This window comes from Centroberyx affinis, unplaced genomic scaffold (genome assembly GCF_046629955.1).
Source record: "Centroberyx affinis isolate AG114_WGS23_722 - 3 ecotype Tasmania unplaced genomic scaffold, CSIRO-AGI_Caff_v1 ptg000975l_1, whole genome shotgun sequence".
Classification (NCBI taxonomy): domain Eukaryota; kingdom Metazoa; phylum Chordata; class Actinopteri; order Beryciformes; family Berycidae; genus Centroberyx; species Centroberyx affinis.
In genome coordinates, this window is record NW_027279545.1 from 156,724 (window position 1) to 172,574 (window position 15,851).

At 39.7% G+C, this 15,851-nt stretch overlaps 1 protein-coding gene across 1 annotated transcript in view; it reads left to right on the forward strand.

The window, feature by feature from the left end:
- The window catches only part of LOC139646312 (phosphatidylinositol-binding clathrin assembly protein-like), a 37,058-nt gene that overhangs the window by 2,044 nt on the left and 19,163 nt on the right, over nucleotides 1-15,851 (forward strand). The window contains exons 3-4 of the mRNA XM_071522316.1: nucleotides 15,174-15,316; nucleotides 15,707-15,782. Coding sequence (XP_071378417.1) covers nucleotides 15,174-15,316; nucleotides 15,707-15,782 — 219 coding nt within the window. The remainder of the gene's footprint in view (nucleotides 1-15,173; nucleotides 15,317-15,706; nucleotides 15,783-15,851) is intronic.

Genomic DNA, 15,851 nt, shown 5'->3' on the forward strand with positions numbered 1-15,851 from the left:
CAGTTATATTACATTAAATTACATTGTTCTATTTTTATGCTACATAGTCACACCAAAAGACAGAAAGGGGGTACCTTTTAGTGAGGCACATCATGAAAATAGTATATCTGTCAGGGTAAACAACAGTGAAGCAATTTTACAGTACTATATGATTCCTCTGTGGCTTTTTTTAGTACATTAAGGAAAGGACACTGGGGATGTGTAAATATCAATGTCTCGTGTGGAATGATGACAATTGTTTTGAGAAACAATCATTACTTTTACTTTTTTGCAAAGATTTTAAATCATGCTTAGGACTGGCATGCTATCTGACTTAGCGTCTTACGAATCTTATGACAGATCTTTGTAATGCATGTCACTTTTATATATTGAAGCACATTCAACAGAATTACTCCTACGCAGAGGCATGAATCACATTATCGAAGTATTTTAAAGATATGCTGATTAGCCACTCGGTGACACATGACAGCCAACACGTCCACCACTCATCAGCTTTATCTTTTGCTTTCTCAAGCTGTACGCAGGTTTATGGTGGCGGTAAAATGGGTTGAGCTGTATTTTAGGTTAGTTTTTATCATTGACTTCTTCTGTCTGACTCTTTCTAGTGTGTGCCCTTTTTGGTGATCTACTCCTGTCTGCCTGTCAGTGTTAGTTTTATTTTTGGTTCATACACAGCACACATACTCACTGAAGGTCCCATGGAGCTTGTCACTCTTAACAGCATTGATAAACTGGTTCCTTGGACCACTTGCCAAATTTGCTATATCTTACTTGCAATTACCTGAGTGTGCATGTAGTATCAGCTTGAACGTGGTCATACCAGCTAAACCAACTCATGTCTAGTGTTAAGATGTACACTTTCAGCTGGACAGGGGAATAAGCCGCTCTTTCCATGTTGTAGAAACAGAATGGAAATTTGTGTACATTCATTATTTTTCCACATCTTTCAACTTAAGTCTCAATTTCATTAGCTCCAACAATTTGTAGCCTGCAGAAATCTGCTGTGTTAATAAGCTTACCTAAATATATCATTCTGCCTATCAAGCAGTTCTGCTGTTTTTTGTGTTTTCAGTTGTTTTTGGTCTTGGTGCATAGAGTGTGTTAACTTTTGGCCTAGTTCTATTAGCATCGCAAATGAACTGAGAAGCACAAAACACCTGAACCGAGCAGCACTTTGCTTCACAGACCGCAAAGATACAGTGCATCTACTATGCAAATCAGCCCAGGCCATCAGTCAATGTGTGTACGTCACTGGAATATAATGCCACACGCATGTAATTGGGCTCTCAACAGTATGCCTGTCATACTGGGAGTTTGTACTCACAGAGAGGTAAAGTTTCATAAATCAGACTCCACTAATTTCCTATGGTCATTATTCAAGTATTCACATTTCAGTTCACTGCTGGTTTGAATAATGGCATGATGTATAAGGGAAAAAGTCTTGTTAGGGCACTTAATAAAATGAAGGCTAGATAAGATGTTATATATTGCTGCTCTATTGTGTCCCCAAATGGCTCCATTGCAAACAGTATATTGCTTATTTGCAGGCAGCCCCTTGGTTCTGGCACTGTGGAATCCACTTCCAGTTAACTGCTATTTTTAGTATTGGCTTGAACAAGAAGCGCCATGTGTGATGTCTGAACATGTGGGTTTTTGAAATGCATAACTGCAGTGTTCGTCTGATGGAGTATGCAGCAGAGAGGCCATGTCTCAGTGACCCCCCCCCCCCCCCCCCCCCCTCCCTCCCCAGGGCCTAGACGACCAGGTGATTGGCGGTTCCTCAGTGGAGCTGCTGAACTGAGGCCTTGAGCTAATCTAGAGAAGCAGAGGCTAGCAAGACTCACACTTAGGTTCGAAGTATTTAAGGAGGGTTGGAGGGTGCACTTGTGTTCGGAGTTTCCTGTCCCGCCAGAAATAGCCCTGGTGTGTCTAGCTGCTATCCCCGTCTTCTTCCTGTGTAATTTGCAGGTGAGATATGCTCCGGCTCCTTTGATTTGGGCCAGGCCATGGTTCACATTCTTTAACACCGCCATGCTAGATAAACTCAGCCACATAACTGTAAAGAGACTCTACTAGAAAGGGAAAAGTAAAAGCCAAACAAATAGTCTTTCACTGCAAGCTTCAACTTATTTACTTGTCTGATTGTTTAAAGTAAGTGTGAAATGACTTCTGGGGAAAATGGCACTAAGTGGATTCAGTGCAGTTTACACTCAGGCAATGTGTATCAAACTACAAGCCACTTGTTTTTTTTGTCCATCATAGTTATGCAATATAGCCTATTTCCTCCACTGAGATTTGCTGTTGTCATGAAAAGTAGGTAGCCCAAGTGCATGGTAGCGATCTTTTTTTTTTTTTTTTGTCTAGGTTAATTGCTGTTATGTAAAATCCGTTACACACACAGCTCAAAGGTCTCTCATGAAGTAATGAATATATGATGACGGTAGTGGCTGTGCACCTTTGCGCATGATGTAAACATCTTGAGGAACCATCAAGATGAAATTCCATCAGGATATTTAGGCTATGTCTGTATAAGTGTGGCCTATGATGTACTTTGGTCCATGGCACATAAGTTTTGAAGTCACGAGTATCCCTGTGTAATTGTTTTGAGCATAACATGATCTTCAAAGCAATCTGGCAGGAAGTCCTAGTGATTGGAGAGGCTGTCTTAATCGTTTTCACACATGGAATACGTAACATTATCAGATTAACTTTTCCAGTAAAGGTAGCTGGTCTGTCTTGTTCACAGAACATAATTCACTCAATTACATTTAAGGTACACATCCAGTAGAATAAGTAATTTGTTGGTTTTATTGCCAAGTCAAGAAGTTTGGTACAGTGCTGAATATGCACTTGTACTCATGTTTGGGGAATTTTCAAGGCAGATGTGAAATACAAGTGACCCAGAATGAGCATACCACTTCCTTTTGAATTATTTGATTGGTTCATTCGCTTTGACAATAGCACGTCTTACAGTAAATGAGAGCATCCTAAAGCTGCGTCTACTTCTGATAATGTGATTGCTTTGTTCTCACAACTATTGCGGAAATGATAATTGCTAGAGCTGATTTTGTTCTCCAGAATTTTGACCACCGGCTCCTGTTCATAAGCGACCACTAAACAAACTAAACTTCATATTGGTTAGAGAAACGGCTGCATGAGTGAAAGGGGTTTGTGACTGGAAGTTCACAGGTTTTACTTCTTCAGCAAGACACTTGTACAACCCTTCCTGCTCCAGGTGTGTAGCAAGCGGCAACATTTGAAACCAAAAATTATCTGTTTATGTATCTCCATATTGTCTAGCCTAATTTGTTTTTGAGACGACCGTTCAGTAGAAGATTAAAATCAAACGATGTAGAGAAATAAAGCCACCTCTTTTCCCTATTTGGTCAACCCATTTGCTCGCTGCCACAGTCTGTAGCTGTAGCCTATGAGGTTATTGAGTGAGGCCTCATGTTCCACTAAGTCTCACCCACACCCCGAGCCTACACGCAAATCTATATGGAATGAAACTGTGGGCCTATGAATGTTCTCATTCATCTCTCACCTGTTTGATGGCTGGATTGTGGTTTTGGTTTCGTCTGGTTCTCCATTGGCACCATTAAACTCTTGACCACTGGAATTGTATGACCTGTGTGGCAAGTATGCCCGGTTGGCTGTGCTCTGACATTGTTGGCTCCACTTTTTCAGCTTCAGCTCATTGTTTTATACAGCTTCTTAGTATAGGACCCTGTGTTTACTGATTTGCAGAACTTGTGGATGGAATCAGGGTTTTAAGAAAGGAATTCAGACAAATGCGTAATGCCACAGAATTGTGAAACCTTAAGGAAATTGTTATAGAAACGGTAAAACGTTTAGAGTAATGTCTGTCCTGAAGATGAAATGGACTTAAATGTCATGGTGAGATGTATGGGGAGCATATGTGTTCATCTGTACATTTCCGGCAGAAAACCCATATGGGTTATGGGGTGATGAAGCCAAAATATCAAAGGAAATAAATTCAATGTCAGAGTCTGTGCAGACAGGCAAATGACTACACTCATATATAGCTTTCATATCGGGGGTCAAAGGTGGCTGCTAGTGCTAGGCTACACTCCACTACAGCCTATATATTATGCACAGGTCTGTCAAACCAGTCACTTTGAAACTCCCCCATGATGATGCCACCACTCTTTCCAATGTACATGTTTTTGTGTTTTGTGAGATTTGTGTGACTCAATTGCTTTTAAGCACTATCTGCCACATTGTCAGTGTTCACGATGATATTGAAAGACAAATGTCTTTGAGTGTAAAACCTCAAAATTTTGTGTGTGTGTGTGGGGGGGTGTTAATGGATTTCATAGGACTCATAATACCCTTCATATTTAGTAGAACATTGGAGAACAAGATGAAGATATCAGTGCTTTGCGGTGTAAAAGCTACACAGGCCTAGATCTCCCCAGTCTTTAAATTGGAGGCAAAGGTGTCCCCCCTTCTCCTCTTGAACTGGCGTCCCCTGGAACTTCAGCAGCAATCTGAAGGTGGTTCACACAAGCCATGCCAGAGGACACGCTAACATATGTCTGCACCTTTGCACCCTTCCCAACGGCTCTGCCCAGAGAATCACCCTGATTCCCCTCCCGAAGCAGAACGCAGTGGCCCACGAGGAGCATGTGACTGCAGTGGCATCGAATGACGGACCTTAAAAAGAGTGCTGACACACTGTCCACCAGCTCAGCTGAATGGAGCCTACTGTAACTCTGAAAGGCCTGTGAGATTCAATAGCACAACTCAAAATTGCTACCATGAAGCACCTGCTGGAGCCCACCCGTTGCTAGCAAGATACTTTTATGGAGTGGAAAAGTCTAGTCTGTGTCAACCAGTCACACCTGTCCGTTAACCTAATTCTTAGCAGACACCAGTTTTGTAAATCTGTGTCCGACTGTTTCTCACTTTTGGCAAGATGGTCGAGGAGTTGCGCTCATGACTCTTACAGCCAAGCACCACTGGAGCCATTGGCTGTCAGGCATTGCCATCAGACGTCAGCCATCAAGTTCATGCTCCCTGTAAAATCAGTTGACCCTGCTACACTGGTTGCGTTGAGTCCAATTGCAGCAACCGGAGAGCATCCAGCATCAAGATTCGCCTAGATCCAATTTCCATTGGCTGAAGCTAATGTTCATTCCATTTTCTGAATGGGGAAAAATAAACAAGGCGACAATACATTGTTTCTAGTGGCTTACTATAAAAGTAATTGGCATATATTATTAAGCATATAGCCTCATGTTTAAATTCAAATGGACTGTTTCTGGTGATTTGGTTAATATAAAAAAAATTAGATGTCCCCCCCCCCATATAATAGCCAAGCACAATATGCGTCTAGTATTTTCAGTTTTATGGTAACTAAACCAGATTGTGGTGATTTACATAGAATGCATTAAAATAATTTTACTTGGGCGTAATCTGGAATAGCCAATGAAATTAGGGCAATGGATGATCAGGAGGCTATGGACTTGGCTGGTCTGTGTGTGGCAGGTAGAGCGTCACAGTAACATGACGCTGATGGCAACGAGACACACTCTCCCTGGTGTAGCTTCTCGGTTATACTTCTCTTAGCAGAGAATGCTTAAGCACAGAGCTATGACACTGTTAACCAGGAAGTCCCCTGCTAATACCTCACTGTGAAAAAAAGAGGGTTAGGTAACCCTTGCCCTATTGTTTACACCTGTTGCCTTTCCTCTGCCACGCTTCATATCTAGTACTTCATTCATGTCATGAAATATCATGAGGTTCTTGGCTCCTTGAGTTTTGCACTGGTGTGGGCATAGTTTCATTGGCTCCATATGCGGTGTAGCCTACATCATGTCCAGAGGAACAGGATTGTACTTCCTGAAGCAGGAAGTGTTCCTGTAGTTCCTGAAGCAAGCCTTGGATTGCCATGGGTAAACAGCTAACAGGAAGTTATTATACAACCCAAACCCTTCCCAGAGTGCAAGGGAGCTGTGCTGATCAAATGTGAGATTGGCTGGGATGCTTTTGATCCACTTCCTGGCAATTATGCTGCTGATTACAAGAATGCGTAATTATCCCAACAACCATGTTTGGGCACTGGAATGCCTTTTTTTTTTACATTCCAAACGTGTTCCAATCATGTTATCTTAAAATTCCGCACAATTTCTAAACTGAGATGCATCTAATTGAGAATTGCTTGGGTGTAATCCAAACAAGGAAGCGCACACTTTTGGCAAAGCTGCTAAATGTAAAAGCCAAAATTACAAGTCTTGACTACTATGTCATAAAGCAACAATTTGTACCGCAAATCACTAATTAGAAGTCACTGAGTCCTTGTATAGTCTCTCCACTCTGGTGGTCTATATACTTAGCATCTGCAAACTTCAACATGAAAAACTTTGCAATTGGTAACTACGTAACTTTTTAAAGCTGTTTTATTTGATGGCTCACAGCCTCTGTTTTATTCCATTTGTTATTGAGCTGATGCACTTGAAACAGTATGAGCAATCAAAATAAATCCTTTGTTTGAAGTTACTGACTAAGTGATTCAGTGACAGTATAGCCTGTATAATTTTAAAAGAAGGTGGAACGTATCTGCCGTTTCGCCTCACCACTAGAAATCAAGATCACAAGATGGTGACATTGGTTAATAAACTTTTTACAGCAATGGTGGTATCCTGTGATGGCTGTTTCATATCAGAAGGCTCAGCCAGCTTCTTTGATGTTTTAATTGTGATGTGGGCTAAATCAAAGATGCAGTTGTTTTTCTTTAGAAAAGCACCACCTCAGTTGGATGTTAGCTTTGGCATGTTATTTCTGACACTGTTAATAGAAATCCGCTAATAATCTTCTGGCTGAGCAAGCTATCTACACACAAGCTGCATGACCACATTTAGCTGTGCCCCTCTGGGAGAGGGATTTATTACCCTCAAGCTGTCAATCTGGAAGAAAAATCTGCCTTTTTTTGGTTTGACCTAGACCGCAAACTTTCAGAAGTGGTTTAGCAAGATAAAAATGATATTGTAGAATGACTAGCATTACAGAGTTTTTGTTATTGATTCATCTTGATTCATTTTTGAGATATTCAAATGATTCAAATCTTACAAACTGAATGCAGTTTCAAGTGACAAACAACTTGTTAACTGTCCTGTTTGACATTATTCAATTGGTAAAATGCTGGGATTCATTTGAGTTTACAAGACCTGAGGTGCATATTTTCTCCCCAAATTCACCTTTGTTCTGATTTTGCAAAGTATTATTTTTTAAATCAGTCTTAGTATCAGTGACTGCTGCATCTTGCATGCTGTGCTCTGTATATCTGGTGTGAATGTATAATAAGTATCTCTCCAGGGATAAGGAAGGAAATGCCTCTGTCACTGCATTGTGATGATGGTTGAATGGAGCAGTAGTATAGTGGTGAGAGGTCATCTGGAGGGCCTGTATTTTATCCCACAGTGTTTATTCTTCAGATTGCTGATAATTCACGGTCCATCTTTGTCATCCCTTATCATGATGGTCTACGGAAATTCTGTTGCCACAACTAAAGCACTCATAAACCCTCTGCGTGGAGACCTATGCAAGGCATATGCAATAAGGTGTAATGAAAGTACAGTTTAAAGAAAAATAACTGTCTGTTTAGATGGAGTTAACAAAATTTGCTACATGAGCATTAGTGCTAATTTAGTCATACGTTGTGATTCCATTGCACAGTTGCACTTCGTACTTCATACTTCCTTTTTTAGAAAAGGTTTACTCATCACTTCCTTCCTCATGTTCTGAGTCAACCTTCAGTCAGCTCCATCTGCTAATGCAGCCATCTCTGTTGAGCAACTCGAATCCTTAACTCTGTCATGCTACTCCTTTTGGAAATCCTCCGTGGACACAAACCTCCCCAAAACCAGAGAACGCTGCATCTCACATCTAAGCCCTTGTCAGATTCCTGCCAGCTGCCTTGTTTTACTTTCACTTCCTGTTGCATGTCACATTTTCTGAACCTTACACATTCTCTGCTGACATCGCTGCCAAAGTCTCCTAGTCCATCTCTGAGCCGATGGCTGAGCTCAAAATGTTCACCATGACATGACAAGATGTAGCCTCCCATGGGCTTTCCTCTGATAGGATACTGCATCAACTGTGCTGGCATCCTCTCCGCTCAAAGCATTATTGTCAGGTTGGCAAACCAGGTTGTTATCGCACTTCATTTCACTCTTTTGTTCCATTTGCACCTCATTTAACTCTTTCATTCCAGTGTAATTTGTAGAAAAGTCTGGCGCCTGTCCCCCCTAAATATGGCCCCAGTAAAACCTATATGTAGTTATAGTGGTAGTGGTCAGGGCTTAAACCAACTTTACTTGCAGATTCAGGAAGCTGATGAATCTCCAATATGGCTGGCTGTGTGTGTATGTATGTATGTATGTATGTGTATATATATATATATATATATATGTGTGTGTGTACATATATATACATACTGATATTGTGACACTGTTAGAAACAAGCACTGAATGCAGTGAATATGCAATACATTTTACATTTTTTATTTTTTTTATTTACATGGTATATCATCATATAGTATAAATGTAGCCACATTTATGATTTGCATCTACGTTTATGATCTGATCTGCATCAACTCAAATCTGGGTCATAAGTGAAAGTCGACTAAATAAAATCCCTACAAATTAGGCTAATACTTCTCCTCAAATGGCCCATGAGACTTAATTAATGTGTTTTTCCTAAACCTATTACCTGGCTTGCAGTGTGGGGAATTTTCTTTGGTGCACGAGATAGATGTATGCTTGATTATTGCAGGCCTGTTTAGGTGAGGAGTGGCAGCAGCACTTTACAGCCAAAATGTGTTTGCTGGCCAGCTAAAAATGTATGGTAGGCCATTCCCACCCACAGGCTTTGTGTGGGCTCTATAAGCTCATTGTCACAGTATTTGCATTTAATGATCTTAAATTGCATCAATAAAATGCATTAAAATGTCTTTTGTCTTTTCTGGGGTTACCGTCTCTCAGGATTTTCAGTGACAAAAGATTTCAAATGTGCGATTTGTCAAGATGTGTTTTGAAATTACTGAGCAAGGATGGGAACTTTTAGTATAGTTTGCTTACTAGACAATTTGTACACACTACTACAGGGTCTACAGTAGGGCTGGGCAATATATCGATATTATATCGATATCGTGATATGAGACTAGATATCGTCTTAGATTTTGGATATCGTAATATCGTGATATGGCATAAGTGTTGTCTTTTCCTGGTTTTAAAGGCTGCATTACAGTAAAGTGATGTCATTTTCTGAACTTACCAGACTGTTCTAGCTGTTCTATTAGTTGCCTTTACCACTTAGTCATTATATCCACATTACTGATGATTATTTATCAAAAATCTCATTGTGTAAATATTTTGTGAAAGCACCAATAGTCATCCCTACAATATTGTCGCAATATCGATATCGAGGTATTTGGTCAAAAATATCATGATATTTGATTTTGTCCATATCACCCAGCCCTACTTACAACTGAACATTTAGCCCACTTCGTAGAAAATACCGAGATATATATCATGTATCGCCATTCAGCTTAAAAATACCGAGATATGATTTTTGGTCCATATCGCCCAGCCCTAGTCTACAGGATGAAATTCATGGCTTCATGTCAACTTTTCTTCCGTCATCTGTGCTCATTTTGCTTCGCTTCCTCACTGTTTCAGTTCTGTTTCCGGTGATGAAAAGGGGGTGAAAGCTTCCTGCCACTGAGTCAGTTTTTTTCTGCTTTCTAACAGTATATTTTAGGGAAGTTGGTAGGTGGAGAACATATTTCACACAATGCCCATTTCACAAACAGGGAGAGGTTAACCTTGGCATATTCTCTGAAAGCAGCAATAGAGCTCAACAACATTTTCAGCAATAGAGACATCAATGAGAAATGGGGAAAGAGTGGGATTGTTAAAAAATCTGTGACAATTTTATGTACACCTCCTGGTACAAGAAGTCACCACTAAAGATTTTCAGTTTTCCAAGAGGTAAAAGTAATGAGATTTGGATATAAAAATACAACAAATATTTTTCATGTCATTTTATGGCATAAATTGACAAATATTTGTATGGTATGATAGTTAGAATGAGCTAAAAAGTCATTTTTCAGTGTGACTTTAAAGGAGAATACCGGTGTCACAGTTATAGCCCATTTACTTCCATCTATGTCTAATTTACATTCCCCCAGTCATTTTGCAATGTATGCCGTATGTAACTAGATTTTTGTTTAACATTTTTTTGTTTTACGTTGTTTTTAAAATACAAACTTTTATGGTGTCAAACCTAGCTTGAAATTTACTGTTGTCCCGGCTAACAAAGACGCCCTAAATAAACAGACATGGATTTGACAATAAAGTTTGTAAGGCGACATGTTTTTGAAGGATTATTTCCTGGAGGAGACTTCCATTTCTTCCAGTGGGTGTCAGATGATTGGCAGTAAGCAGAACGTAACGTAATGCACTGATATGAAAACACTCAACTAGGGCACAATGAAATGACTATAAAACAGAAACTGACAAAACAAAAGTAAGGCCTCATGTTTACTGTGATGGATCTAGCTCAGGCAGTTTTAAAGTCTGTGCAAGTTGTTTTTCATATTGTACAGGAATGAATGGCAGCAAATGGCTTCTACTGAAGGTAGGAAAACAATTCCCGATATCTCCAACCTCGCTGACTGCAGACACTATATAGAATATTGTAAAGGAGAGAGCCAACCTAGACGATTGGCACAAACTAAAACAAACACCGGTGTTGTCATTTAAGACAGCTGTCACTTGTCTGACTTGAAATGCAAAATAAATAGGCTACACCTTGATAATGCTTTTACAAGTCAACATGATTCATTTTTATATGAAAGTAAGAAAATGTGCATGTTGCAAAAGCTCCTATTGGACTACTACTACTATTATCTCTGGCTCAGAATCAAAGAACTTGGGTGGAACATTTTTGTTTTTGTTGGACAGCAGGTTTTTTTTGGAACTGGGGCTGGGCAATAATTTCAATATTATCATTTATCATCTTTCAGTGAAATTGTATTGTGATTTTGGGATATCGTGAGACAATTCTGCTGTCTAAATTGATGATAATAAGCAAATTTTATTTAAAAAGTCTGTCAAAATGAGGTATGAAACATTTTAAGGAATATTACTTGAAAATTTCAGGTTTTGATGTCACACTAGGGCTGGGCAATATGGACAATATCAAATATCACAATATTTTTGACCAAATACCTCGTTATCGATATTGCAACAATATTGTAGGGATGACTATTGGTGCTTTCACAAATTATTCACACAATGAGATTTTTGATAAATAATCATCAGTAATGTGGATATAATGACTAAGTGGGTAAAGGCAAATAATAGAACAGCTAGAACAGTCTGGTAAGTTCAGAAAATGACATCACATCACTTGTAATGCAGCCTTTAAAACCAGGAAAAGACACTTATGCCATATCACGATATTACGATATCCAAAATCTAAGACGATATCTAGTCTCATATCATAATATTGATATAATATCAATATATTGCCCAGCCCTTTGATATTTAAAATGTGATTTTGCATATCGTGATAGGCTATATATCGATGTCGAAAAAAATTCTTACGATTATTATGATGTTGATTTCAGCCATAGTTGGAACTGATGGCCTGTAAACTTTTACACCTTTATCACCTTATTTTGCCTACTACATGATTTAAAGGGATGTTGACCAGTATAACAAGTAATATAATAGGAAATATGTAATTGCAATGTCCAATGGAAATAAGCCATAAATAAGCCCCCACTCCCCTCGCCCCTTTTAAAATTCAAATATTCAAATAATATATTAAAATCTAAATATTTAGCTTTGTTTCCTGACAATCCTCTTCTTGACAACTGATGGCTATGAATACCGGATAACTGAGATCACCCACAACCGTTTGCCTGACACATAATTTCAAGGCTATTTGTAAGTGTGTGTCCCCTGTCTGGGGTCTCGCATCATCTTCTGGATACCTGGGGAGTCCTGTCACTCCACCCTTCTCACAGAAGGCATCTGACTCGATAGATTAAGAATCAGACTATTATGGTCCTGCTGAAATACTAATTTATGATCACAGTTCAGATCAAATGGCCATATGGAACTCACTATCTTTAAAGGCAAAACTCATGTCAGATTTGCACTCCTTATGCTTGATATATACACTGATGTATGCCAAACATGGAATGTAAATCAGCAGGTGTGAACAGATTTGAACGAAACAATGTGACTACATTGGCAATCGGGTGAGAATCCAGAAGGTTATTTCTGATAGATTCCATATATTAGTTTGACCATGTCTGTCTATACATAAGGAGATATTCCCCTTTGCAACTTTCCCCTTTACTCTCAGTTTATTGATGCATGATAGGTTCAGTGGCTTTAATCTTTAGACTATAACATCTTGTTGCCCTCCCTAGTCAGAACTGAAGGCTCACGTTGGTATGATTAGTCCTCACAAAGCAAACCTTTGCAGTGCCAGTGGAGAAAGTTGTTGGTGAATTTGTACTCCCCACGGCCATTTCAGTCGCATCTGAAAAGGCTTTTGTTGTCACATGGGTGGCCTATTGTGTGTGTAAAAAGCAAAAAAGCCTTTTGTGTGGCTTTCAACAAACACTGAGGAGGATTCATAGACCACCCATGTAAACAGGCCTCAATGGGTAGCACAAGCGCCTCGAACACAACAGTTATGATTAACTATTAACTTTATCAGGACATTTCAATCATTTCGCTTGATGTGGGTCTTTACAGTGGGACATTTAGCCAGAACTTTGCCTAGTTAGTCCTAAAAATGTCAAGCATGGATTTGGCATTCTTGGAAAGCTAATTTTTAAAAATCTTTTATGCTTGTCAGAGGAATACATTTATCTTTACCCCACCCCGTGTTGCTACTTATTCAAACCTAATTTTGCTTAAACAACATAGTCTTTTCAACTTAATGTTATCTCCAGTAACGCCACAGATAAAAAAAAAACATAATAGGGCAATGTCAAACCACAAATGGCCCAAAAAGGGGAGTACATCATCCTTATCCTTAAGTGATTTCCACACAAGTAGGAGGAGAAATCTGTTTGGCCTGGAGAGGATCATTCATCTCTCTCCACAATATAAAATTCACTTAAATATTTATTTATGTTGTCTGCCAAGCCTCTTTTTGGCATCTGATGTCTATGAATATTGGATAACTGGGATCACACTCAACAGTGAGTCTGTCACATGATTGCCTGGAAGAGGGCAATAAAATTAAGACATTTCTTTGGCATCTCATCAGAATTTGGTAATGGTGAATTACATGTATTGGGATTGTCAAAATCATATTACATTTTTCAGTAACTCAAATGGTTTACTGATTTTTGTGATTCTTCACATGAATTTGACTTCATTGGAGAGGGATGTCTCTTCTTTGGTTTCTTGTTTGTTTGCCAGCAGTCAGTTGGGCTCTTTACCCTCCCCCTCCTTGCCTGTATCCATACTCCTAAACCACATAGTCATTTTCAGCTTAGTGTGATCTCAAGGAATGTCACAGCCGAAAAATCCCAACTCAGAGATGATTCTCACGCTCCAGCGTATCAAACAAGGTATAACACAACCAGGTATTTACATATTAGAGAAGGGACCATGGTCATTTTTCCTTTTTTCCAAGAAAGAATAGACTGTCACCAATTAATATGAAAGAAGATCAAACATGCCACATGAATTGTGGCTCCGTAGAGCTAAAATTATAAAGCCGATTCCCACGGCTAAATTGCATGTTCTTCAAGACCCATCTCTTTACTGTCTTAATTATGTCAGCCCAATTGAAGACCATCATTTGCCCCTTCTGAGTTAATTACTTTTTTCTTTCATTCACTCCTTTTCTGCCTACCAAATATCTGCATGCCCCCAGAACACGGTCTCATTTCCTGGTAGTTCAGTGCATCAGCACATTAACTATCAAGTTGACTAAGATATGCAGTGGTGTGCAGTTGAGAACGAACGCTCAGCAGTGAGAGAGGGCTCCCTATGTGAAGATATATAGTCGGCGTGATGAGATGTGGCGTCATTGATCAGACTCATGGCCCTGATGGAAAGGGCAACCAGGAGGCATTTGCTTTCACTACAGGCCAGATGGCCATGGCACTCTGCCATGGAAGCCATGGCGAGGATGCATGCCCTGTCGGTCTACCAGACAGAGGCGCGCAGGCTTTTGTGTGTGTGTGCATGCATGTGTATGCTGGCCGACATAATGCATCTGAATAGTTGATACCTGTCACTGTGCTCTCAGTCCTGCTTTAGGGGCACTGTTGGATGGTAAAGTGTAACAAATATTGTTAACAAATTATTTCAGTTCTCAGTCTAAAACTAAGTTACTTTTGTTATCACCCCTTCTAAATATCAGATTTAAGAGGAATTACCCCCCAAAAATATCCCACTCCCCATCCCCTGATTTGTTTACATATGTAGTTCATTCACACTGCACTAACTTGGATAAGAAATGGCGGAAAAGTTTACTTTAAGCGGAAATAGGCCATTTCCCACTACTTTTGATGCTTTTTTTTTTTAGCAAAAGAATGACAAGCATCAGCGCTGTTTGTTTTGACTGATCATTCACAGTAGAGCTAACTGAGTTAACGTAATTTTTGAAGGTAACAGGACACAGCTGCCAATTTTGGCGTGTAACAGGAAAATTAGGTAGTGTGGTGAATTATGGCTCCCTGTGAGTAACAACATAATGATATTACTTTTGAAATGAATAATGATTAATCTAATATTGCTTTGTGTAACAAGCCCAGCACTGCTCAGGGTTCAGGGTGACGAGGAACTCCACCGCCAGGAAGTGTGTCGCCTATTCCAGCACCTCAGCTTTCAGGAACTGTTTGTGCAAAAAGTCTTTGTTTACCTGAACTCTGACTCACCAGCATTCCATTGCCCTCTAGTATTTTATTGATTGTGGCCAGCTTGGCATCATGTAGAGGAGCAGATAAGAGGAAACAAGGAAGTTATATGAACATAAAATGTTGCCTCCGCTGAACAGCAAGCTGGTGTGCTTCCTCTGAGGTGTTGTGCATTGCTTTGCTCTACCTGTGAATACCACACTGACTCATTCATCCACCCCCATCCCTCTTTCTCTTGCTCTCCATTCAGATCTGATTCAGTGCACCAATGAGATGAATGTGAACATCCCTCAGCTGGCCGACACACTGTTTGAGAGGACCACCAACACCAGCTGGGTGGTGGTCTTCAAGTCACTCACCGCCACACACCATCTGATGGTCTATGGCAATGAGGTCAGGATGTTAATGACAGCTCTTCTTCACCTTTCCTCAGTTTCTTGTTTCTTGGGTTGTAATTCTTTGGAATGGATGCAAAAGTCATAAAGGAGCACGATGACCTTTTTGTTAATAAGCTTTTGGTAGAAATTGCACCCTCGTGTATGCTAATGCCTAAGTATATGTATGTTGAATGGATAGTATGAAATGACTTAGCATCTCAAAAACACAGAATAAATGAATACAGACTGAATTATTCATCACATAACAGTTGGTTGGTCAAAAAGTGTATTTGTCAAAAAGCAAGGTGATAGAGCTGGCTGAATTTCCAATTTTAAACAACTTATTTTCATTGTCACTTGTCATGTGTAAGTATACCGCTGGCCTCACACATTATTTGTCTTGCAGAGATTTATACAGTATCTGGCTTCAAGGAACACACTATTCAACCTCAGCAATTTTTTGGACAAAAGTGGCCTACAAGGTACGTAACTAGCACTGTGCACATTGTGCCACAGTATGCTCTTGAATCCTCAGCCAGTTTGCATCTGTG